The sequence below is a fragment of the Anas platyrhynchos genome, chromosome Z (genome assembly GCF_047663525.1).
Source record: "Anas platyrhynchos isolate ZD024472 breed Pekin duck chromosome Z, IASCAAS_PekinDuck_T2T, whole genome shotgun sequence".
Lineage (NCBI taxonomy): Eukaryota > Metazoa > Chordata > Aves > Anseriformes > Anatidae > Anas > Anas platyrhynchos.
In genome coordinates this window covers 25,771,796-25,796,769 of record NC_092621.1, presented here as the reverse complement: position 1 = coordinate 25,796,769, position 24,974 = coordinate 25,771,796, and the positions used below count along the sequence as shown (strand labels likewise).

Here is a 24,974-nt window from a genome sequence, read left to right as displayed (position 1 = left end):
TCTCAGCTATAGCTTCCTTAAGGAAACCGCAGCATAAAAGATAAATTCAGCTCACAAGGAGTTTCTGCTTATGCATATGCTAAACAAATAGTGTTGGGCAGAAAAACCACTGCTGTTACATCGCATTTGGGTATGCTTATAAAGCTGCAAGACCATGGAAATGTCCAAGAATAGTGCTTCTCTCTCTTCCCAAATAGATTAAAATAAATAATCTGTAATTAAAATATTTTCTAAATTGATAAAAAGAAACAATTCAGTATAAGGTATTCTCTGTGGTTCCCTGGTTTGTTCAGGGATGACAGAGTTTGTCTTGCATGTTTCTCACTAAATTGCAAGGTCTTCTTACCCACCTGAGGAAAGGCCAGCCCACAGTAAAACTAATACTCATTACTTCTCCTTGGTCTGTGCAATCCAGAGTCAACCTTAATGTTGCCACAACATGGAGGAATGGCTAGAATTGTGAGACAAACATAGTAGAGCAAGCAAGGATTAGGACTGGAATTTGCTGCGAACCAGTACTTGCTCTCAGGAATACTTTATTTTCTACAGCTATTACTCTCAGTTAAAGAGTACAGGCCAGCATTTCTGCAACAGCTCAGCTTCGTGTATCTGACCAACTACTAAACACAGCTTGCCTCCCATCCTGTCTGTATTGCGATAAACCGAATATATATACACTTCAGGATGGGGCAGCACACTCTAGCAAATGATGGAGCATCTATTTGTAAAGCTTTTGATTGCATTATGCACCTAAGGCTTACAATGCACTAAACTTCCAGCACAATAAGTATTTTCATCACCATCACCACCAAGAACAACAACAACAGAAGAGCCTAAATAATAGCTGCAAAGTTATTTTCCTCTGTAGTTTTGATTAGGTTTCAGCTCAAACAGTTTCTCATTCATGCAACTTAGGAAGGACAGAGCAAAGCTTTCTTATCCAAGACGTGTGCCGTTGAGCTCAGGAGTGGCAGCACTTCGTGCGCATCCTTGGAATAAGAACAAAATAAATAAATTAATAAATAAATAAATGAAAACAAAAAAATAAAAACAACGGAAAACAGACACAAGAACCTCAGAAGTGAGTAGCACATCTCATTTCAGGTTGGCCAGTGCTTTTAAGGCAGTGAGGTTAGCGAGCCCAGGCAGTGGAAGGTGAGCTGTTGGTTATTGTATTGAAGACTGATTTCTGCTCGAAGGAGCATCTCCTCCCTATCACTAAGACTGCAGCTACTTCAACCTCCTATGCTACTGCGGGGTCCTAGCGACTGGAATCACGCGCACAAAACTCAGCAAACTCCTCTCCTTAAACTCAGACCCATTTTGGGGGGGGATTATCCTTTGTCTGGCACTTCCTGCCGCCGCACCGCGCCCAAGCCCCTGGCGCCTTCCCCCTTCCCTGAGCCCAGCTAGCGCCGAGGAGGCGCGGGCAGGCAAGCACCCACCGCCCATCCCCGTCCCCATCCCCGTCCCCATCCCCATCCCCGTCCCCGTCCCCATCCCCATCCCCATCCCCATCCCCATCCCGATCCCCATCGCCATCCCCGACCCCGTCCCCGCCCCGCCCCGGCTCGGTGGAGCCGCCCCTCCCGGCCCTCCCTCGCCGCCCCCGGCGCGGCCGGGACGCACGGCCAGGAGCTGGGGAGGGGCGGACGGACGGACGGACAGACGGACGGAGGGACGGAGGGAGGCAGCCGGCGGCGGCCATGGGGCTGCCCGCGCTGCTCTGTGCCCTGGCCGTGCTCAGCTGCCCGCTCTCGCCGCCGCTCGCCGCGGCGCAGGCCGGTGAGTGGCCCCGACGGGGGATGCCCGGGGGGGTCCTGAGCCTCGGGAAGGGGCAGGGGGATACCGGGAGTGGGCTCCGGTCCGGCCGGAGCAGAGGGAAATAAATGAATTTCCCGCTGGCGGAGGGAAATAAGCGGCGTGTGCCCGCGGGTAGCCGGGGCAACGGGGTTCTGCTTTCTGGTTTTAATTAGCGTTGGCTTCCTTCGGCCGTTCACTGCGCTGTGCCCGGTTTGTTCTCACAGCCGCGAGAGCAGGCTAGCACATGTCAGGCTGGGTGGAGCGGTGTCAGCCTGTTGTTCGGCCAGAGAACTGCTTTGTTTATCTACCTGGGTAAAAGGCAGTGCCATGGATCCAAAATACACAGGTTTCGGAGTGACACCGTGCCGCAGGTGAGGTGATTAAAGATGAAGAAGGATTTATAATTGTCCCATGGCTGAAGAGAGGACCTGGCAATAGCAGATTATGATGGAAAGAAGAGATGAGGTTGGCGAGATGTACTGTTGGGTCTCATGAAAAGAATGGCACTGCCTTGTTAACAACTTCAGGAGATAGACTGCCTGCCAAATATGTGGCAGCAACAAAGACTGGAAGATCTGCCAACACAAAACAGTTCATAATACGCACCCTAATTAGATGACTTTCCTCTTTGTTTAATTAGATACAGAACGAATGACAACATGTGTGCTGTACGCGGTGAAGCGTTGGATCTGTCTAGCTCTGAACTTGTCTGACAGTGCAGGTGCTCAGGGGAGGAATGTAAGAGAAGTGTGTTTAGCCTCACAGTTTCTAGTAAACTTGCAATGATATTAAGGGCTAGATCATGCAATTAGAGATAGCAACATTTTTATTTTGTGTAAAATTCTGTTTAGTGTTTCCTTCAATCCTGTAAAACCCTGCTAAAAAATCAGAATTTCACCTCTTGAGATACCCGCTGGGAAGTCTCAGTGCAAGCTCAAAGTACAGAAAAGGGCCGATAAGAGGAACAGAGTGTCTGTCAGCTAAGGGAAAATTTTAAGTGTCTTGTTCTTTGACTACTAAAATAAAGGCTGAGAGAGGACAGAGCTAGTGTGTGTAATTATGCTGGGAGGGAAATGTCAGAGAGGGGAAAATTTCAGCTAAACAACTTTTTGTCATAAGGACAAGGGGGAAGAAAAGAGGCCACAACCGTGTTCATATCAAAAGTTGAAAGGAAGTGTCCTTATTATAAAAAAAAAATAAAAAAAATAACAACAACAACAACAAAAAAAAACAACGGGGAGAAATGTATGCGTGGGAGGTAATTATGAACTAAATTATGAACTATAGAAATTATTGTTGGAAAAAGATCGTACTCTTCAACGCTCTTCTTCCAGTTTATAGAAACATCCAAGCTGGTTTTCCTGTCTTTTACAATTGTAATATTCATTGAAGCGTACCCAGACTTACACTATTTAATTGCTGCTTCCTTAGGAAACAATGAACAACGTACTTACCGTATTACATCACTAACACTAAGAAAAGAAAAATTCAAACAAGTTATTTCATGCGCAGTAGAACTAATAAAGCCCAGCCATCTATCTGCATGTCCTCTGATCCCCTTTCACCCTCTCCCACAGCAATAATGTCCTTTCCCTGCTGTGCAACGTAACCTTCCCTATTTTAACCACAATGCTCTTAATTCCCACTGCATGTGCATTGCTGCATCCCTAGGCCAGCTATTCTCTTGCACCTGTGGCTTCTCTCCCACTTCCTACTTGATCCCTCAATACCCACAGTTCTCACTATATTGGCCTCTGCTGGTCCTGTGGGCAAATGAAAAACAACAACAACAACAAATATTTGCAGTGGCTTGGTGCTGGGTGTTTGCTCCTAAGCTCACGGGGTGCTGCCTCACAAAGGCTGGGCACGCCAAGGTAGCTGGCTGAGGTCTGAAGTTGCCTGGACTTGCCTGTGTTGGGACACTGACAGCTGCATAAAGAGACAGATGCTACTATTGCTTGAAGCCAGCAGGCATGGTGAAAGCTGTTGAGAAAGGAAAGCAAAAAGGAGCAGACATCTGTTGGCAAGAAAATGAGACTTCATAAAAATGTGTGAAAATTGTTACTGCATTACTCATGTACTACAATAATGAACTCTGCATGAATGGAGATATGTGTTAAAGAACATTTTAAGAAGAAAACATGGTGTTTATTGTTACAAAAGGAAATAATTGTCACCTGTCCTACAAGACTGTAGCTTACCTTACTTATAAACATCTGGCTTGCATTTATCATTCTGTCTTTCAGTACCTAATTTTTGGGCCACTATAAATTTAGATTGTAGATGAGCATCCATGCAGATTATACAAAGGGAAGATAAGAGGAACAGACTTCATGTTGTAAGCCAGTGGTGCAGCACTACAATCCATAATGCCCAGAAATCAGTATTTATAGTTGTCCGGTGGCACACAGAGAGTATCTTTAACTGTCTTGAGTCAGAGTCTAATGTGTTTAGTTTTGCACCTCATTAAAAAACAGACGAACAAAAAAAAAAAGTATTTTGTGAGGTAAAGATGAACAGTGCGGATTTGTAACTATCTAGGTTTATGGGTTTATAGAAATACTTCAAAATTTTCTTCTGGTGCTCAAGAGATGTGGAGTGCTGTTTAAGATTGTCTGAAGCTGTTATGTTTTGCTCTCTACTTTTCCTTTCACAAAACAGCACACACAGTAACCCCTTGCATATGAAAACATACATGAAATTACAAAATAGCTCTTTGTGAAACACAGCACCATCTTTCAGGGCAAGCAGAATATGTGTATGCTAACCAGGAGATCAACAGTATTTGGTACTAGATGGAAAATAGAACACAATGGATTGTTAAAATCAGTCACAAACTTTATACAGTTTGTGCACTTTCTAGCTTTCTATATCATTTCTGCATGTCCTTGTTGAATAATCAGTGCAAAAGCAGTAAAAGAAAACTTCAGGAAATTTGAGTATTGTACTGATTTTGCTTAATTTTTGTCTTTTGAAGTCCTTATAAGAAGCAAAGGGAAGAGCGTAGTGTACACTACATAGTGTAGTGTCCTGACTGCACACCATGAGGATAAAACTCCAATGCTTTATCCTGTTTGTTCTTAGTTAAGCCAGAGCTCTTTCTATAGTACAAGTACTTTGATGCAGCTATTAACTCTGTTAGATCAGCAGTGAGAATACCATTAATCATATAAATAATAATCCACAAGTTTTGGGCTCTTCCCAAAGGAATGGGTGATAGCGTAGCAGAAGCAGGATGCCCGAGCATTTATGATTGTTATGCTATCAAAGCTTTACTTCTGTTTTCCGGACAGATTATTTCTATGATTAAAAATGTCTTAGGCTTTAGTCAAGTATATTTTAGAGACATACGCCATTGCATCTTTAAAACAGCTCAAAAAGAACACCTGGCACATTCTGGTATTCATACAGAAAATCTTTTCTGTATAGCTACTGTAGAGCTTTGATGTATTATCAGAGCTTATAGATAGAGTCTGTTTCCTATTACAGTGTTTTGTTTTTTTAAATAATAAGACATAATTAAGTCATTCACTCTTACATGTATAAATCTCTGATCACTGCCTTTCTCAAATAAACACTGACACAAAAGGAATCCAGAACACCAGGGCACTTACTGTCTTGCTTTCCATTTTATAAAGCATGAGTGCACTGTTGGTTTTTCTAATAATGTACAAACATTGGGTCACACAAACATATAAACATCTTTGCAAAGGAAAAGAACTGATATCTGGCTATAAATAATTTAATTACAATTTAGTTTCGTTAAGAAAGTTTTGATTCATGTTATCTGTATTAGAGAGCAGCAGAGAGAAACAGCAAGATTGAGGTCTCATCCTATTTTCCCGTACAGCTGACTTTCAAGTAGTTGCTCATGTCATCTAAGTTCAAGATGAAGATGTGGACTGAGCACAGTACACGACATGGAGATGTTGTTCAAGGTTGAGGTAAACTCTGAATTTAGAAAGCCATTGCTTGTATGAAGAACATGTAGTTTGGCTAAGTTGAAGTATTATTCAGTAGAATTTTAACTCAATTAAAAATATTTATGCTTGCCCTGAGTTATTCTAATAGGATTCTACTTTTAGGAAATCTTGATAATGGAGTAATGTGGACTGTAAATACTTCCATCTAAAACTCATCTTGTAAAGTAATTAGCTCCAAGATTTCAGTATATAATTAAAATTATCAGCAATGTTTAAGTAACTACAAGGAATAGCTTATTCAAAGGCTTGTGGTTGATATACAGAACATCTGTCAATCATCATTTTTCTTCTCTAACTTATTTTGGTAGTGTTCTAATCAGTCACTGACGAGAAATGGGTCAGGTTACTGGCAAGAGTTTTCACGATAAGTAACTTAACCCCCAGCCATTATGGGTCTGTGGTTCCACCTCGTTTGCTTGCTAGTCCTCAAAAAGAGAGACACAGCAGCACTTCTGAGGCTTCACAGCAACACTGCTAACTACAGTTAGGCAGCATAGGTGAAAACCTTCAAAGTTCAGGGATACAGGGTTATGAGAGGTGCTTGTTAGAAGCACCTCAGTTCACACATCATGCAGAGGTGATCTTGGTAATATAATTCCTGTCTCTAAACACAGCTCTACCCTGCTTCTCACCAGGCTCATTTTACACCTGTGCTTCCTCAAAATGTGCCTAGCTCGCATGAAACCATGTCACCTCTTCATTGTTCTTCAGTGACAGAGGAACCAAGAAAGAAGCGTAGAACTCTGGGGACTATGATTGTCATTAAATTCCTTCTTCAAAAATTTTTTATTTTATAAAAAACAATTGAAGAAATTTATATTCATAGCATATGAAGTCTTGAATTCATAAAACAAGTGTGTACTGGAAATATCAGAAGTAAAATTCAAATTCTTTTATCACTCTTAGTGATGTCTATAAGCTTTACCATGAAGACTTGCCTGTGGCAGAAGAAATCTCTTTCTTTTTTTTTTTTTCATTCAAATATAATTATGATCCTCTCATAAGAGGTGAATACCAATCGTGTCAGTTGTGACAGGTTTTTACTGCGATAATCATTAAGTAGTGGAAATCACCTAATTATTCAATGTTAGCTACATGCTAAAGTTAGAGATGTGAATTTATGCTGTATATGAACTGCTAAATTAAGAGCTGACTGAGCCATCTAATCACTTGCACTAAAATTTTAAAGTAATGTTAAAGATTGAGGTTCCATAGTTCTGCTTTTTGTTAATGTTCTCGTTTGGAATGAAGAACAGATCCTTGCATAACTTTGCGTAGTGCCATTCTGTACAAACACTGCGTGCTGAATCCCACATATGTCTGTCACACTTGTGTTTTGGTATACTTATCAAATAGTTCCTACTTCAGTCTACATAAACAAGCTCCCAGACTTGAATTCTTATCCAGCAGCCTTTTTCTGTCCTGTAGAGAATGCACTCAAATAAATGTATATAAAAACACATCACAAACATGTCCCCTTGTTTGTCCTCTCCTACCTCAGAATGCTGCCATGATACAGCATGGTATCTGCAGCACAGCAGTTTAAAAAAATAAAAAATGCCCAAATCCCTCTGTCTCTGCTTTCATCCTCTCCCACATTCAAGCCTGGATTTTACTAACATTTAGGCTGGGCAAGGCTCCTCTCTCACAGCCCTTCGCACAAAGGTTGGTAGTTGGCTGCTTAACGCTGCAGTCATTCCTTTCTTTGCCATCTGCCTCCTTAGGATGCTTTTGTTCTCATCTGCATTAAAAAAAAAAAAAAAAAAAGGATTGAATTGCTATAGAACTATAGAACAAATAATTGCTTCTGAAGAATAGATAGATGAATCATGCCCAAGTACTTTTGGCTCACTGATTTAGGCTTACACAGCTTAATTTTTGTTTAGTAGTCTGGGATTTAACAAGTGATCAGGTGCATAGCTGAGTAGATGAATGGTTACTTCGTAGTAGTAACTCTGTCAGTTCTGCCTGCTCATAATATGTTTGAAATAACCTTCACATAACTACAATAAGCTGAAAAAGGTGTTCTTCCAGAATAAGTGTTCATATGTTTGCTTTGTTTGTTTTTACATACATATGCCCTTAACACACCTGCAACAGTTTGTAATTCTCACTGCCTTAACTTAATCTGTCCACATTCAAAAGGCAGGGATGCTGTGTCCTGACACATCTTCTCAGTTGTAGTCAGTGAACCATGCTGCAGAAAACATCACTGCAGAGGCAATGTCTGTGGCACATCTCAGAAGTGCAGGAAGGGCATGCTGGATGCATGCTGACCTCGATGCACACTGTAGCATACAATAAGTAGAACTGGGAAAGTGTTTCAGTGGAATCTGTGGCTACCTGTTCAATCCAAGCAGGAGGGTGATTCATGTCAGCCATGAAAACTGTGAAGACTTCTGCCATTGGTCTTTATGTTCATCTGGCCATCAGGAGACCACAGAAATATCTCAGAAACTTGGTATTTTAATCACACTTTCACTTTTTGTTACTTTGGTAATGTGTACTTATGTGTATAAATACCAACATTTATGCCAGCACCTCAATTCTAATAAACTTTATGAAGCATCTGACAAAGAAAATTTATGGGTGGCAAATTTACAATTGTATTTGTGTTAAAGTAGCCTACAGAGAATATAGACTAGATTGGTTCCTTAAGCACAGATAGAGTTTTGTCCCTATCATAAAGAGCTTAGAATTTAAGAGAGTGGAGTTAAAGGGGAAAGTATTACTCAAACTGTAACAGGGGCTAAAACAAAATGGATGGACCAAAATCTGTGAGCCATCCACATTTTGAATAAAGTATTAACTGTATTATTTTGTGTTGTTGATATTATTTTAGCTTTCTTTTTCAAAAGATGTTTTCAGTCCCCCGTAGTATGAAATATCTGCTTTTTAATCTTTATACTGTCTTTTCTTTCAGCCTCTAGATCCAACAGCAGTAGTCCAAGGGCCAGAACTTTTCTGATACCTGACCGTGGTGAGCCTATACCTATAGAAGACATTGAAAGCAGTGCTGAAAATGAGTCAGAATTTCCAACAGGTTTCACCAACCAGACCAGATCACCTCCACGTGAACAACGAACTGTGTCAGTGGAAACAGCAGGATACCTCACTAGTCCATGGCTGACCCGTTTTGTTCCTTCAGTTTACACCTTAGTGATTGTGCTGAGCCTCCCTCTGAACGTTACATCCATATTCGTGTTCCTGAAAAAAATGAAAATCGAAAAGCCTGCTGTAATATACATGCTGAATTTGGCCCTTGCAGATGTGCTGTTTGTAAGTGTGCTTCCCTTTAAGATTGCTTATCATTTCTCTGGAAACAACTGGTTATTTGGACCTCAAATGTGCCGCTTCGTCACTGCTGCTTTCTACTGCAACATGTACTGTTCAATAATGCTTATGACAAGCATAAGCTTTGATCGCTTCTTAGCAGTGGTGTACCCCATGCAGGCCCTTGGCTGGCGTACAGTAACACGTGCCACAGTGATTTGTTTCATCATATGGCTTGTAGCAATAACTGGGGTTATTCCTTTTCTCATCAGAGAGCAAACCATGGAAATAACCAACTTAAATATAACAACCTGTCATGATGTGCTACGGGAATCCGAACTTCACAAGTACTACTTTAACTTTTTCTCCATCTTCTCTACTGTATTCTTTATAGTGCCATTTATTATAACTACCATCTGTTACGTGTGTATCATTCGGTGTTTGAGTTCTTCTAATATTGTTGCAAAACAAAATAAGAAGACACGTGCATTGCTTTTGTGTGTGGCAGTTTTTTCTGTTTTCATTATTTGTTTTGGACCAACAAATATCCTCTTATTAATTCATTATATCAGTTATTCATATGACAACAGTTTAGAGTATCTGTACTTTGCCTATCTCCTGTGTGTTTGTATCAGTAGTGTTAGCTGTTGCATCGATCCCCTTGTTTACTACTATGCTTCTTCTCAGTATCAGAGACAACTTTTCAGCCTCATCAGTTCTAAAGGGACTAAAGATGCTAACAGTAGTAACAGCAGTGGCCAGTCAATGTCTACCAATAGCAGAAGGGGTACCTGCTCTACTAACGTAAATAACAGTGTCTACAGCAAATTACTAGCAATACAGTGAAATAATGTCTTACATATGTTTAATTTTTATACAGTTTCAGACAAAAAAAAAGACTGCACTATATCCAAGTTTTTGCTTATACCAAGTTGTACAATACATGGATCTATGGTTTTCCTTACAATAATGCACAATCCAAATTATAACATAGTACATGTGTATGTATATGTATATATATAGTATATGTAAATAGATTAATGTAGAGGGAAAAAATAATTTCTTTATAATAGCTGTTGAGTGTTTTGAAAATAAACATCCTTTCTTTTTCAGACAAACGCTTTATGTAGTTCAATTTATTGTGGGGGGTTTATGAAATCCCATTTTAGGATTTTAAACTATCAGATAGATTAAATTCCTACTCATGGAATTAGTCATCTAACCATAATTTTATGAATAAAGTGAAAATAGCTTTTCAGGCAGATTTTTTCCTATTTGTATTTATCTCTAAAATAATCCACAAATGTAATTTTTTAGCATTATTTTGCAACATAGGCCCATGTACTCAAAACAGTATATATACTATAGATATTCAAAATAGTCTATATGGTGTCAGGAATTTGAACAAATGAAAAACAGCTATTGTTGAAATTTGTCAGAGAAAATCATTCCCAGCAGCTATAACTGACTTTTCTTTCAATATTCATACCATTAGTATATGCAAAGTGTCTTGGTTAGAATGGCAGTATCTTCAGAACTAAATTCCACAGTATATCAATGTTGAATGGCACTACAGAAAATATATTGAAAAAGCATTATTCATCATCTTGCTATGCAGTTTGTAAATATGTGCTTTCTTGCACATGATTAGTCATCATGCACATGATTAGGACTTGGAAGTATCATTTATGTCCACCAAGTCTGGACGTTTTTTTTTACATTTTTGATTATGTCCTCTTTAACTAAAATTGCTTTCATACGGAGGTAAATAGCTAACTTCATTCTCTGTTGCATTCTTTTCCTAAAAAGACAGTGAAGTTAAATAACAGGAAATTGGTTTTAGAAATAAATTTGTAGGTAAAAGGACCTTACATGAAGATGGAACCCAATTGAAGTTGGAGTTTGGTTAATATACGGTTTGCCATGGGAATCTGCCAAGACCAACAGCAAGGCATAAATGCCATCTTTTTTTTCATCACAAGTGATAAACCTAATCTTTCTGAAGATTCTGTGAAAGTGAGAAACCTCCTTGTTATCATGATCTCTTGTCATTTTTTATCCATTCCTTAACAGACTTAAACATAATTAAATGCTGAATTACCAGACGCTGTAATTCTTTGTTCTCAACTATTTGCTACTTTCTGAATAAGTATAGGAGGAACTAAAAATATATGTTTGTATAATTTGTAAGGCTAAAAAAAACACAAATGTTTATATGACACACTCAGATACATTCACATTTTGTTTAACATTGTATTAGCAGGTTTTTTTGTTTTGTTTACTTCTGTTTTCAGCAGAAAAAGTAAGTTCATCTTAAAACTATGGTTAAACAGCTTCCTGCTTCCAGAAAAATTATGCCTGTGCTTCCTGTAGCTAAAAGCTCAGGGACTGCTTTTTCAGATCTATCAGGTAATTGGGAGTTGTTTCAATGTAATGAAATTTTGTTTCATGATAGTGGTTTATTTTCAGATAGCTTAAAGAGACTGTGTAGTCAGCCTTGGAAGGGACAGTATTACAAACTAGGAGGGAAGGTACTTAATGTATTAGATTTTTGTATTATAAACTTAAGTAAAATATGTAAATATTTGCCTGTTCTGTTCATTTCTTGTTATGTATTCCTATCTTAACCAAATAAATTAGTCTCTATTTATTCAAAGTATAATTCTGTTGCTTTAAACTGCTTTGGACCTGTAACACTAAACTTGCAAGCCTCTGGAAGTTTGTTGGGCTCCCTGCACTGTTAAAAAGATTGCTGTTCCAGCCACAGACACAACACTCAAGACTCACAAAATCATGCTTTTTACTTGAGACATATTAAGGATGGAAGAAAGCATAACCAGTACAGGGGATGTCTGTATTTTCCTCAGTGCCATAATATTTTTTTTTTATAGATATATAGCATGCTGTTAAACCCACAGAGTTACTCAGCCACTTGTGACTCTGGGAAGTCAAATTGTTCATACTAAGCCCCCTGAAACCTTCTGTTCCAGTCTGAATCTGGGTCTTGTATTTCTGTGCAAACTGATGCAGCACTAGCCTGATGTCACAGAAAACCAGTGTCCATGTTTTTACATATAAAGTTTCACAGCAAGAACAACACAAAAATGGGTAAGTACAAGTCAGCTGGTGAAACATTTATCCAAAACAAATAATTTAAATATCTTTGACTGAATTTTTAAGGACAATATTTTGCAGCATTATGCAACTTCAATTGCTTGCATGCAAATACCAAAAAAAGAAAACCAAATACATGAAAGGCTGTTAATATGAAACCCTTAAATGAAAACACTTTACAAATCAAATAGATCTCTTGACTTCTTAGTAATGAGATAAAGTGCTGATAGTTGCCTTTGAAAAGTATTTTTATGTTGTCTAAGCATGTCTGAAAACACTACCACTCCATGTGCATACGTATCCCACACATATTGATCCTCTGCAAGTGCTTCAGCAAGCCTACAAATACATACCTCTGCTACGTATTTAGATGTGATTAACAAGTCAATTCCTGCACTGCATAATACTTGCTATAAGTAAAACAAATACCAAGTAAAGTAAATACCATCTTTTCACAGCAAATGAAGCATTCATAATTTTTCCTTCTTTAAAGCTCACAGAGCTGGTGTCACACCTCTGCTGGCTAAAGGGTCTGTCAGCCTGGTACAATGGCAAAAATAGTAAACTGCTCCTGCAGAGCCCACCCACACCAAAAATTAGAAAACTACTACATAACTGCAGGACTCTTATACCAATACATTGACAGCTGAAATCTTACTGAATGTGCCATTTCTGTGCAACCAACTTTGTAGTCAGGAAGTGCTGCACTTCTCAGTGTCTGCTTTTGCAGCTGCATTTTATGGCAAGAGAGAAAAGACCTGCTCTTGCAGCAGTGGTTTATTGAACCAATCTCAGGCACAAACAACATTTAAAATGAGGTTAGAACTACTGAGGGTAGGATGAAGCAATGTGGTAGCTATTCAAGGAAGGTATTACTGACATGATCAAGCTAACAGGTAAAGCTAACCACCTCTTCATGTTTAATGTGTTTAATGCACCCTCTCACTACCAGCTCAGAAAGAAAAAAAAACTTTTCAGGGGGAAGGAGTGAAAACTTGACTATAATGAAAATAAATGAAATCTATCAGTGTTTACATGCTGGTTTGCTTGTGCCCTCTCCTCCTTCTTCTTCTTTTTTTTTTTTTTTTTCACTAGGTGAGGATTAATCATTTTGCATATGCAGGAAGCAAACAAACTTGTCCCAAGTGTTATTTAGAGGTGAGGAGGTGTGAGACATAAAAAAAAAAAACACCTTACTAATGTTGCCAATATGACAGATCCATGTTTTAGTAATATTGGCTGGAGGTGTGGGGAGGTAAGATTTGCAATTGGCATGTTTTCTGTCGGCAAAACATCTCATATAGCTTCTTTCACTGAAGTAACTGCTTTCACAGGGAGACAGCTTGCTTGATCTAGCAAGGCAACAATTTTAAAGGGATTGATGCGTTAACACATTACCTTTATCTGTTAATCCCAAGCATGCACCTGCCATTACAACCTGCCACTTGCAGCTAGACTGCAGAAAAATATGGACTGCTGTCCGCTAGCTCTGTTCCCCACATAATTATTTTAATCCAGTCCAGAAACATGAGCGTGACTGTAAGACATATGTGACATTTCGATACAGGCTGCTGTCACTGGATGTTGTCTTGTGATGGGATCCAGAGACAGAAAGATTCAGAGGCAGTATATCACCAGCTACATCTCTGCCAGAGATCTCTGACATCTGGGGGAGGAGAGAGATGATCCAGGTGTGATATTTAAATAAATTGCTTGCTAATGCTTCTTCTTAAATCATTTCATCTTTTTTTGATTTGATCGCAGTTTGATCCTGAAAAATATTGAGTAAATAAAAAAATATGAATGGGATCTACCATTCAGTTAAAACTCATGACCCATATAAACGTCTTTGCATAATGTTTTGCATTTTGCAAGTGCTAGAAGTTGTTTAGTAATAGCTAGTAGAGCTGAAGAAGTGAACAGAAATAACATGCTATAATCCAAGTCAACACTAGAGAGCATTAAAATGATTAGGCACAGCTGTTGCAATTTGGCTTGCTGAGGTGGAGATCATTAGTAACTGGATCTGAACATGCTGAGCTGTGAAAAACTGAACAGCTCTCTGTAGAAAAATATGTGGATTTGGACACATGAAAAAGTATTGGAAATATCTTGGAAAAGTGGGTAACTTTTTTAAAACAGATCTTGTATAAAGGTTCAGGAACATTTTGAGGAATCATTTTCCTTACCTTTGTGCTTCTAATAGCAGTCCCTGTCATACTGAAGCACCACAATCAAGCCTCTCTCTTCAAAAGCAAAGCCTGGAATTTCAACTTTGAGGCTACTCTCCAACACATTGCACACAGCAGTGTACTTCTATGCAGGTCAGAGAAGTCAAACATAAAATTTGAGAGACTTTCATTGATTGATTCAATTTCACAGATTTTCATTGTTGGCATTATGTACCAAGTCAACACACAAACGTAATGCCAACAATGAAAATCTGGCTTGGTGTTTTATCACCAAAATGAAGCACATTACATTGAAATAAATTCATGTCTATCCCATTGTAAGTCTAGAGAATTCACCATCATTGACATTCTTTGTTCATTATGGGGTCTTGCACTGGGAATTTGGTGTCTCATTTTTGGTTTTTGTTTATTTTGTCTTTTGCTGTACCATTATGTACTGGAGGCAGCAATTCTTGGAAACTTTTCTGTATTTTTTCATCCTCCTGGATGGGTCAGCATGTGCCCACAGGGACTGGGCACAGAGTTCTCCCTGGTCATTGTCCTGCATGGCTTGCAGCCTGCTCATGGTGGCTTGCCATATTTCTCCCTTTGATTCAGCTGGTGATGTCAGTCAGTCACTGCTTCTTCCCTCAAGAGCCTGAAAACAGAAAGGAGAAATAATCAAATAGACTATCAGAACCAGACTTTCTATAATTATTAGCTCTATTAACTCCTCATAGTGTTCTAGAGCAAATCAGCAGCAGCAATGAGAAGCAGATTGGGATCCTAAAACCAAACCTTTCAAAACTCTGTTTCAGAAGACAATTAAGTCCATTCATCCAGTTTATACTTCAGCAGGTGTGGAGCCTCCCTTTGGTGCTGCACTCCTGTAGGATGGGGACATGGTCATGTATCAACTAGGGAGATGATGCTGCTGAGCACATGCCATGGGAGTCTTGCTTCCTTTCAGACAGCACAACACTTATTCGGAAACAGGCATCCAGATCTGGAGGATGTGTTTTGTCATGACCACTTCCTGCTGTAATGTTCTGTTTACTGATATTTTCCTAAGGACTGATCATTTCTCATCCAAGACATACACCACACAGTCCTCACCATTCGCATGCAAAGTGCCCTGGGGATTTGGAGATTTGCACTATCACATGGACATTACTATCAGCCAGAGTTAACTTAGCACAGCTTATATGTATCTCACTGATTTAAACATCTTTCCTCCAATATTCCTCTTCTATTTTCTATTTTACAGCTATCAATTTTACTGCTTGTTCCAACCTTTCATTGCTCATTTTATTGTTGCAAATCTGAATAAAAAATGATTTTATTTTTGTTTGTTTGTTTGTTTCAGCAATCTTGTGGGTTTGTAAAGTGATACAACTCATATCTAACAAGTTTTTCCAGGAATCATAAAATGCAGGAAATTTGTTAAGTTCAAATATCCTGCCAGCTAGCTTGAATGGAGTAATTGCACATCATGTATGTGGATAAAACCTTACAGCTGCATAAACCACATTGTACTACAAACCCGATTCTGGGGAGAGAATAACAAAGAGAGGGGGAAAGAAAATGCAATTATTTAGGCTTTTATACTGTTTTATGAGTGGGTAATAAATCTCACTCCTGCAGAATAGTATTTTAAATGTATTTCTAAATACTTTATTGTGTGATTCTGTTATAGGCCACATCAGGAATAAACTATGTATGATATCTCTGCAAATTGTGTAATTCCTTAAAAAAAAAAATATCATTTTTTTGTCTCCACCTTTGCTGACTTTGAGAAATACATGTAATTCTACGTAGAAAAAAATACAATAAATCCGGTTAGCTGATGCTACATCTATAGAACAAAATACCTGTGGAAATGCAAATTATGCCAAAGAATTTTGTTTTCTGTCATTCAAACACAAGCTAGGGGTGACCAAGGAAACAGCACTCCTTCCAGTAACAATGCTTATTTATATTTACGGAAGCTCTGAAATTCATCTTAGGTCTCCTACTTTCCTTTATCATTTTTTCTTCTTTCTCTTTGCATATTATCTTTAGAAAAATCTTTTGAAAGGAGGGATCTAGTATGTTTAACTTAGTATACAACATGCTATTCGTAATTTTGCCATGAATTATACAGATGTTTTTCTTTCAATGGTTAAATTTGAATATTTCTAGGCCTCTTATATCTCTGTACCAGAGATAAAGAGTTTTGTTGTAGAAAATTAATTCAAAGTTAAGAGACAGTCTTGCCTAAAGATATATTATCTTTCCTTAGCCCAAATGATACATTTTGGTGGAAAACAAACAAACAAACACACACAATATTTGGGGTAATTTAAGCCCTTCTGGGTAGCCTTCCAGGTTTACATTTTCTAAAATAATATCAGTAGTAAAGCTTGATCTGTTCATCTACTAGCTTGGTTAACACAGAGCAGATATTTTAAAACTTGAAAATCAGTCTAGAGCTATTGCTATTTTTACCCAAACATTTTACCTTTGCTTGGTCACGGGACTTACTATTTGTCTCTTAATGAAACATGTTTGTTTGTTTGTTTGTTTTTGGTTTGTTTTTCTTTTCTCACCTTCACCTTCTGGACTAGCATCTAGCATTTATTAAATTCAGGCTGAGGAACAAGCAACGTCAAGGAGAGGTACTGCCTCCAGATTTACTTCAGCATTTCATCTTCCGTGGTAAGCAATGTATAAACAGCCCAAGTTTATAACTCTTGTAACAGGAGCAACCTGTACCAGGCCTTTTGATGGAGGAGGAAGAGGAAGGAAAGGAAGGAAATAGGTGAGAAATGTGGGCCCACGACACTAAAGAAGGCATTACCCTTGGATGATGAACAAGCACAGCCCCTCTGCTGGCCTTAAATTCATTGTAACCATGGCAGCAGCATGGTCAGGCAGGCATTTCCTATGTTTCTTTCTTGAACACAGAACCCATATGTTTCATAAGTCATAACCAGAACTGATTACTTTTTACGACACTAATAAAGATATCCAAGCCCACAGACTAAACCCAGGCTTCTACAGCAAACCACAAGTTACATTCTGTAGCAATGAGACTGCATGCAACAAAAAGAAGTATTTAAGGGTGACCTGCTACAGATCATCAGAAACACACATCACATGAGGAAACATCTTAAGCTAACCTTAATAATCAAGCACAAAAAAAAAAATATATATATATATATATATTGTGCATGAGGGACCTGTTAGCTGCTTAAAGTCATCAAGAAAATGTTTTGTGACAAAAATGAGTTTGCATGGAATTTTTTTTTTACTCTTACTTGTTGTACTAGATAAGAACCTACTGTAATGCTGACATGTTTTGACTGGAACACAGCAAGGACAGAATGGCTTGCACTATGACCTACATACATTGTTGTCTCATAACCAATTCTTTCAGCATGCTGTACATTTGCTGCTTATTCTCAGACTCTACTGAGTGTTGTGAGTGGTTCATCTGGAAAGGTGTAAATGACACTTGTCATTTGTTTACCCTAGCAATTCTCGTTGTTGCAATAAAAATGTTAACTGCACAATAGGTTGAAGGTGTTAGCCAGAGAACAGCAGGTCTATATTTCTCTGCTCATAGCCCCTGTCACTGCTTAGTCAGTGATCAGTCCACAGAAAATTTCTGGTCTTTGTTGCAGAGGCTTATGTTAGATTCAGCACCTACAAATTTTGCTCTTATCTTGGATTTAATATCATGGGCATGTGTGTAGGGTGTAGTAGCCAATTCTCTAAAGAATTGTAACTGTTTTTTAATTGAAAGAAAGTAGTCACACCCTGCAGTTTCAGTGAAGCTTGGCACAACCCAGACCAGCTTTGCCAAGCGTGTCAGAAATGCTCACTCTGCAATAGTAATTTTGTAAAAATTGCTGGCTGGTAGAAAGCATGACTACATAACCCTCAAAACACTGTTTTGCAGATGCCTTTCTTTCACGTTATTCTTACTGTATTTCTCAAAGTACTATGACTCCACAAATGAACAGGCCTGGGAAAAGGTAGTAGTAGAGAAACTTTCTCAACCACTTAATGAAATAAATTTATCTTCCAATCTAGCTAGAGGATATGGCATTTTTTTTATAGCCATGAGACTGGCACTGTAATAGCTTTCATTGTTGTATTCAAAGGATTTTCCCTTCTTCTCATTGAATCTTGGACTGGATTGCAGAGTCTTTTATCCTCTGAAGTTCTACTGTGCTTTTAACTATGTGCAGCTCTTGTAGATTTCCTAGTCAGTAGCAGAAACAGGCTTGAATGGACATGACCCAACGGACAATCCTGGGAGGCCTCTCCCTCTGTATACACCTTGAAGTCCCTTCACTGAACGGGGAGCTGAATGGAAGAAAAGCACGCAGGCCTCTGCACATAGAATCATAGAATATCCTGAATTGGAAGGGACCCTTAAGGATCATCAAGTCCAACTCTTGACACCGCACAGGTCTACCCAAAAGTTCAGACCATGTGACTAAGTGCACAGTCCAATCTCTTTATGGGAGAAGTCTTGTTATTTAGCTCATTCCCACTGAGGAAAGAACTGAGATGTCTAAACTTCTAAACTGAGGAGTACAGCCCTTAGTGCTCCTGCCCAGAAGAGGAGCCCCTCTCAGCCTTGTCACCATACTTAGGTTATGGTGACTCCTCTCCCCTCTCTTCCCTTTCACCAGGCACTCAGGAGGTACACAGCAATGCCATTCCCTAGGAAGTTCTCCTAGCTTCCAATGCAGTAGGAACAAGTCCTCTTCGCAATTCTGTCTTTATTTTATCATCTAGCCAAATATCCATAAGTACATGAGTTCTAACAGTGCTGTTACCCATAACACCCACAACATAAGTGGCTTAGTCAGATCATTGTGTAACGGCAGCTGTCATAATGAGTCAGAAATGCCATCATTCACAAGTATATTAACAAAACAAAGTTAATGGCCATGAAAACCTTTGTATCTAATAAACGATTAGTCATCCCAGCTCTATCTACATTGATCCCTGGTTCTGAAGCCCAGGTGGTTTGGAAATGTCAAGATGATAAATAGATCCACAGCTAGCATATATGCTTTGAGCAGGGTCAGGGGTTACCCTCTCCTACTGTAGCCAAGGAATAGGTTCAGCTATCCCATTTCTGTGGTCTGCGTGGCAACAAGCATAGAAAAGCCTAATAGAGGTCACAGAGTATCCAGGCATCTCCTGGCAATATGCTCCTGCTAGTAACTACAGGAGGAATGGCAATGCTCAAGTGGTAGTCACTGAAAATCAGATAGAAAGAAGACTCTTCAGGAAAGAATTTGTATACCAGCTTCCCCCAAGATAGAATCAGCTGTCTGTGTCACTCTTCACTGATGCTTGTCAAACCTGTTTCCAGAAACCTTCAGTGATGGAGACTTCATAGCCTGCCTCAACATTTGATTCCAGTCTCTTTATTTCTCCTTTCCTCACCTCTCCTCTAATCAGATTTTATATATTTAATGGTTTCTACCAGTCTTCTCATTTCCAGATTAAACAATTATAAACATTTCAAATTCTCCTTAACAGATTGTTTTCTAGACCTCTTGTCCTCCTTTCCTAGCCTGTTTTGTTCTGTATCTTTCCTGAAATACAGTGCCCACACCATAATCCAGATGATGCTTTGCAGAAGTTGAGTACATTAACTTGGCTCATTATCCAGTCTGTACTCTTCTTGTTACATCTAGTTTGTCTTTTTTTTTTTTTTCTCAACAGCATGACATAATCTGCTTTTGTTCCCCTGCATTCCACTCTGGAGACGAAGCAAATTGGGACTTTGAAGCTCAGTGGGGGAGGATCTGGTTCAGTACAGACAGCCCCTTGCTAAGCAGCCCTGTAGACTAACGAAGTTTCTCAAGTATAAGCACAAGTGTGAGAAATCTGGCTGTAGAGGAATCCAAACCCAAATTAATGGTCACCTCCACAGATTCTCTGAATTCATCTGCCTTAGAAGGCATCACACTGCTTTGTGATGACCTCTTCATGTGTCATCACTGATCAAACAGAGGAAGTACTTATGCTCATCTCCTGAGAACTGTCTACCAGTAAAAATTAGTTAAGTTCTCTGTCTTGCCATTCTGCTCATTGTAGGAACAGTGAATTGAACTATTGGGTGTAAGACATTTTTCCCCTTTAATTGTACTGGAGCTTCTTCTAACGCTCCATCCACTGCCAGTGGCCTCTACACTGCCCAAACTGAACATACCACAGGCTCAGAAAACAATGCTGGGAAAATTTATCATGTATCTGAACAGAAAAACTAAAATATTGCTATCTCTAAGTCTGAATTTAATATGCCACAAGCATTAAGGCAATTGCATTAAAATAGATACACTAGAAGACAGACATCTGTCCTTTTGTTCAAACTGGGAGGGCAATAGAGTGTTCAGGGGGCTGGGTACATAAACTGAAGTCACTAAGTTACTGTTCATACTTTTCCTTTTTTGGTCCTTTCAATAAAATAAGTACTACTTACAGGATTATGGTCCCCAGCCAAATTCAAAAGACTGAATTTTTTTAGTTGTCTTTTTTTTTTTTTTTTAAATTCCAGTCATAACTGGTCACTAGTAAAGCACATGATGAAATGAGATACATTTTAATTTCCCAAACTAATTCATCAGTTTTCTTTATGTCACATATCAGGATTTAGTATCGTGCATTTTTCTTGGATGATCTGAAAGTTGGCAGTTTTATTTTGTAAAGTACTTTGAGATAATTTTCTTCCAATTTAAGCACAAAAATATAGACTTTTTAAGCCTTTTGAAATCAATTAATAGCTACAGTATGTGTCACCTAATCCACAAGCCACAACTCTATTGAAGTCCAACCTCAAGAAAGGATCAAATGTGATATTTTCATCCCTTGGGAGTTAATAGCTAAAATTCCCATTAGCCAGGTCCTTAATACCTATTTCTAAAGTGATTATGATTAATTGAGAGCTTCAGATTGATGAGCTCCAGATGATGGCATCTATCTGCTAGCATCAACTGGAACCTTACTTTCATTATGACACAAATATTGAGATAAGAAATCATTCTGAGGAATAACATTAGCTAACATTAGCTGAGTTAAAACTGAGAATGTACAAATATAAATAAGAGAACAACCTAACTTTGATAGTTTAGATATATTTGACTGCTGAAAATCAACAGAAGACACTGATGGTGTATTTGGGTACAGGTTTACTGGGCAAACTAAGAGACCCCAAGGCCTCCAATACTGTCCAGGGAGGAAGGAAGAAGGAATCCTGCAGCAGGGAAAATACTTCATAGTATCACCTGACCCATTTTACCATCACGGGAATACTTACAGGTGGGTGGGGATCAGAGAAGAAAGGTGTACCCAGCAGCACATTTCCCGGTTGCCTTCTGTGCACTGTGAGCTCTATGTCAACAACTCAGGGTTGGCACTGGCACAGCACTGGCATCACACCAGGCAACCTCCTCATTTCTTCACTTCAGGCTGTTTTCTTTTCTTCCTTATGGTGAGCTGAATGTGTGTTTTGATAGCACCCAGAAAACTCAAGGAAAAACATTGAGTAAGCCACAAGGCAATCCTTGACCTGAAGAACTGATAATTGCCATCCAAGAGGATTTATTATGAGGATTATAATAATTATGTATTATTTCCTTTTTAATGCTGGACTTAGTTACATGAAAATCCAGTTTTTGTTTTAAAATTGTGAAAGTCGTTACCTTCCCAGAGGAAATGAAAATCCCTTAAATGAATCGGTGTCTGCTCTAGTGACTCCAGCTACAAACAATAAATGAAAAGGTGATGCTTATTACTTGTAAAGCAGTATGAGACTGAGCAGGGACACCCAGCACATTCTTTAAACTCTTGAATATAGGCACACTGTTACCACTGTTTATTTTTCAGCAGATGTGGATTTGTTTTTTTCTTTTCCAATTGCCTGGTACATGGTAGTGTTTTGGAAGCAAAAAGGAGAGACTTAAAAAAAAATAGAGAGAATACATACTCATTAAAAAGCAATGAACTATCAAGCACAAATGAAGGAGGAAAAAAAAAAAAAAAAGTGCATTATTTTACAGCTCCATAATCAAGTACTCTAAGACAGGCTGCTCCTGCTGTGGGGTTGTGGTAAGAGCCATTCTGTTACAAAGTCAGTGATAGAATAGAGGCGTGTGTTGCTCCTGAGTACCTACTGGGCATGAACCCAAAAATCTTGCAGAGTTTTGCTATATGTTAATTGTTCACTTCAGCACTGAAGGCACTCAGGAGGTTGAAAGCAATGCACAGATCTTCCCTCAGCACTTTTATGCCACATTTTTTAAGATCTTGTAGTGTTTGGTCATATCCTGCCTTGTCACTGTTAATAAGTAGGATGAGAGGTGCTAGTATGTCAATGAACACTTAAGTATATCAAGAGCAATAGTTACCCTGAGAGAAAATGAAAACATCCAGGGATTTCAGTATCTCTTACCTTGGAGATAGGAGCACTGTGTTAGGATAAGGAGGTATTAAGGCCTGAAAATCCTTTACACATTGATCCCAGCTCTTCACAATCCTTGAAGTCCTGGTTAAAAAAACTGCTCCTCTTCCTACTCATTCTGCATAGGTTTTCTTTTTGGAAGCAGGCTGAGAGTGATGAAGAGCTTAGTTTTGCCACAGCCAGTAATGCAAAGCTGAACCAGGGTTTTCTGTGTTAGGTATCTGACATCTGTCACGTGGGGCAGGCCGTATCCTTGCTCTGACCAGAGTTCCTTGGCATTGCTGGCAGCCATTGGGTAGCTGCATGAATCCCACTCAAAAGTAGAGATTTATTTTCCCCTCTGTTTTGTTGTTTTTGTGTTCACTCTGGACCTGGGATGTCAGAGCAGAGACAGAGACACATTGTCCCCAGGCTCCACTTGTACAAATCACCCCGACCTCTCCTATTCCACAAGAGGATACAAACAACTCCCAATAAGGCCAAAAGGAAACTGTTTTTGGATAGACTGCTTCTGGGGTTCACTGAGAGGTTACAAGTGTTCATGTCTGAGTTGGCTGGGGCTGCCTCCTGCCTACTCCCCTCCATGTAAGAGATCTGAAGCCAGATATCATGATTTTTAGCTCTTTGATAGAGGTCTTCATCATGAACCGCCACCTAATTACCTTCCATAAATCCTTCAAAACTTCATACAATACTTCATTGTAGACTCCTACGACCTGTACCAAGTATTTAATTAAATACTTTAAGTGTAATTTATCTCTGTAAGTAGAGGTAATTTAATCCCATTTCAATTATTTTTGTGGGTAGGCTATGATATGCATGTTATAAAAAAGGAAATCTTTCACCAACTCAGGAAACATAATACAGGAATGACTCCATCATAGAAAAACCAGCTCAACCAGATTTTCTGCCAACCTATAAACAAACCTAAACACAGTAGAGAGAATAAACTCCAAAATTTTCCTTGGTTTGAATCCCTGGTATTGCAGTAGACAAAAACTAGGTAGAAGAGCCTTGTGCTTCATTTTGCAGAAAATGAAGCAATTCACAAAAGGATAGCATTGAAGCTGTCATCACCAACTGAAATGTTGAATCAGATATGGGGCATTAACCTTTGAAATTCTATGAATATAGATTTCACTGATCAAATATTTGTGAAACATTTAGACTTTCTTAATTCGTACCCCTGTGCTCCTAATTAATTTTCCATCAAGCCCATCAATGATAGTTAATACACTGAGTGCTTTCAACAGCCATGCAGAATTTCCATGCAATTAAAATATAAGCACGCTTGCACTTCAGCATTTTATACCATTTTGAAAAACAAGCAAACAAACAAACAAAAATTCTACAACAGCCAGAGGACTACGTTGATCACATTCTTTATGGTAAAACTGTTAACTGTATTGTAAAATGTGGAGGGGATGAGGGATTGACAAATTCACATTCTGCACGTCAGGCAGGGTGTTACATATCACTTCTGCATATTAAAGTTTTTGCTCACATACTCTTGGGTTGTGGGGTGATTCCATGGGTCAGGGGCAACAGGGTGACCCAGGCTGAAACACCTCCACACCTTGATCACGTAGAGCAAGTGACCACCCTGATATTTCCCTAGCTGAGTAATGCACAGGCAGTTACTACATAGGACATGTTTTAACACAAGGTGAGTGAAGGCATCGGACTGAAACCCCTGAGCCAAAGAACAGCCAGAGGGACAAGTGGCAAAGTGGGACAACATCCTCTGAGGCAGGGAGCTCAGGCTCCTGAGCTCTCAGCCAAAGCAATACTCAGCTGGGAGCTGGAGATGGAGGGGGAGAAAAATAGCTTCTCACTCAGAAAGAGCCAGAACAGGGAGCTTTATCAGACAATCCAAATCTTGCTTCCACCTTGTGCATCACAGACACAGAGCAGAAAAAGGAAAGGTGTCTTCATTCTGTGCCTTTCAGCAATAGCCCAGTGTTTGCAGTGGGCTCCTGTATTGCCATGCTGTGCTCAGAAGATCAGAGCAGGACTGCTAGGTACAGTCAGTACAGTACAGGTACAGTATTGTGTACAATCCTGCCACCCCTAAAGGAAATCTGGGCAGAGACAGAAAGTAGCATTCAGAAGCTGCAGCAAGGCTGAAAGGAGAATTTTTTCCTCCTATCATGGCCCTTC

The 24,974-nt window shown here is 39.2% G+C and overlaps 1 protein-coding gene and 1 long non-coding RNA gene across 3 annotated transcripts in view; one reads left to right on the top strand and one right to left on the bottom strand.

The window, feature by feature from the left end:
* The first annotated feature begins 1,532 nt into the window (after positions 1 to 1,532).
* Positions 1,533 to 11,721, top strand: F2R (coagulation factor II thrombin receptor). The gene is made up of 2 exons (XM_038171481.2): positions 1,533 to 1,785; positions 8,710 to 11,721. The coding sequence occupies exons 1-2, from the start codon at positions 1,707 to 1,709 to the stop codon at positions 9,903 to 9,905; spliced, it is 1,275 nt and encodes a 424-aa protein (XP_038027409.1). The 5' UTR covers positions 1,533 to 1,706; the 3' UTR covers positions 9,906 to 11,721.
* Positions 11,722 to 11,842: 121 nt separating this feature from the next.
* LOC106014574 (uncharacterized) overlaps positions 11,843 to 24,974 on the bottom strand; it is a 25,792-nt gene continuing 12,660 nt past the window's right edge. Inside the window, exons 2-3 of one of the 2 annotated variants that reach the window (XR_003493240.3) lie at positions 14,363 to 15,002; positions 11,843 to 13,944 (exon numbers count right to left, since the gene is read on the bottom strand). This is a non-coding gene — a long non-coding RNA (uncharacterized lncRNA). Of the gene's footprint in view, positions 15,003 to 24,974 lie in introns of both variants that reach the window. The other variant, XR_003493239.3, reaches the window with a different exon arrangement.

Excerpts from the sequence above, each read along its gene's own strand:
- F2R (XM_038171481.2), top strand. The coding sequence starts at position 1,707 with ATGGGGCTGCCCGCGCTGCTCTGTGCCCTGGCCGTGCTCAGCTGCCCG. Across the intron at positions 1,786-8,709 it reads GCTCGCCGCGGCGCAGGCCG|CCTCTAGATCCAACAGCAGT; the intron begins GTGAGTGGCCCC and ends CTTTTCTTTCAG.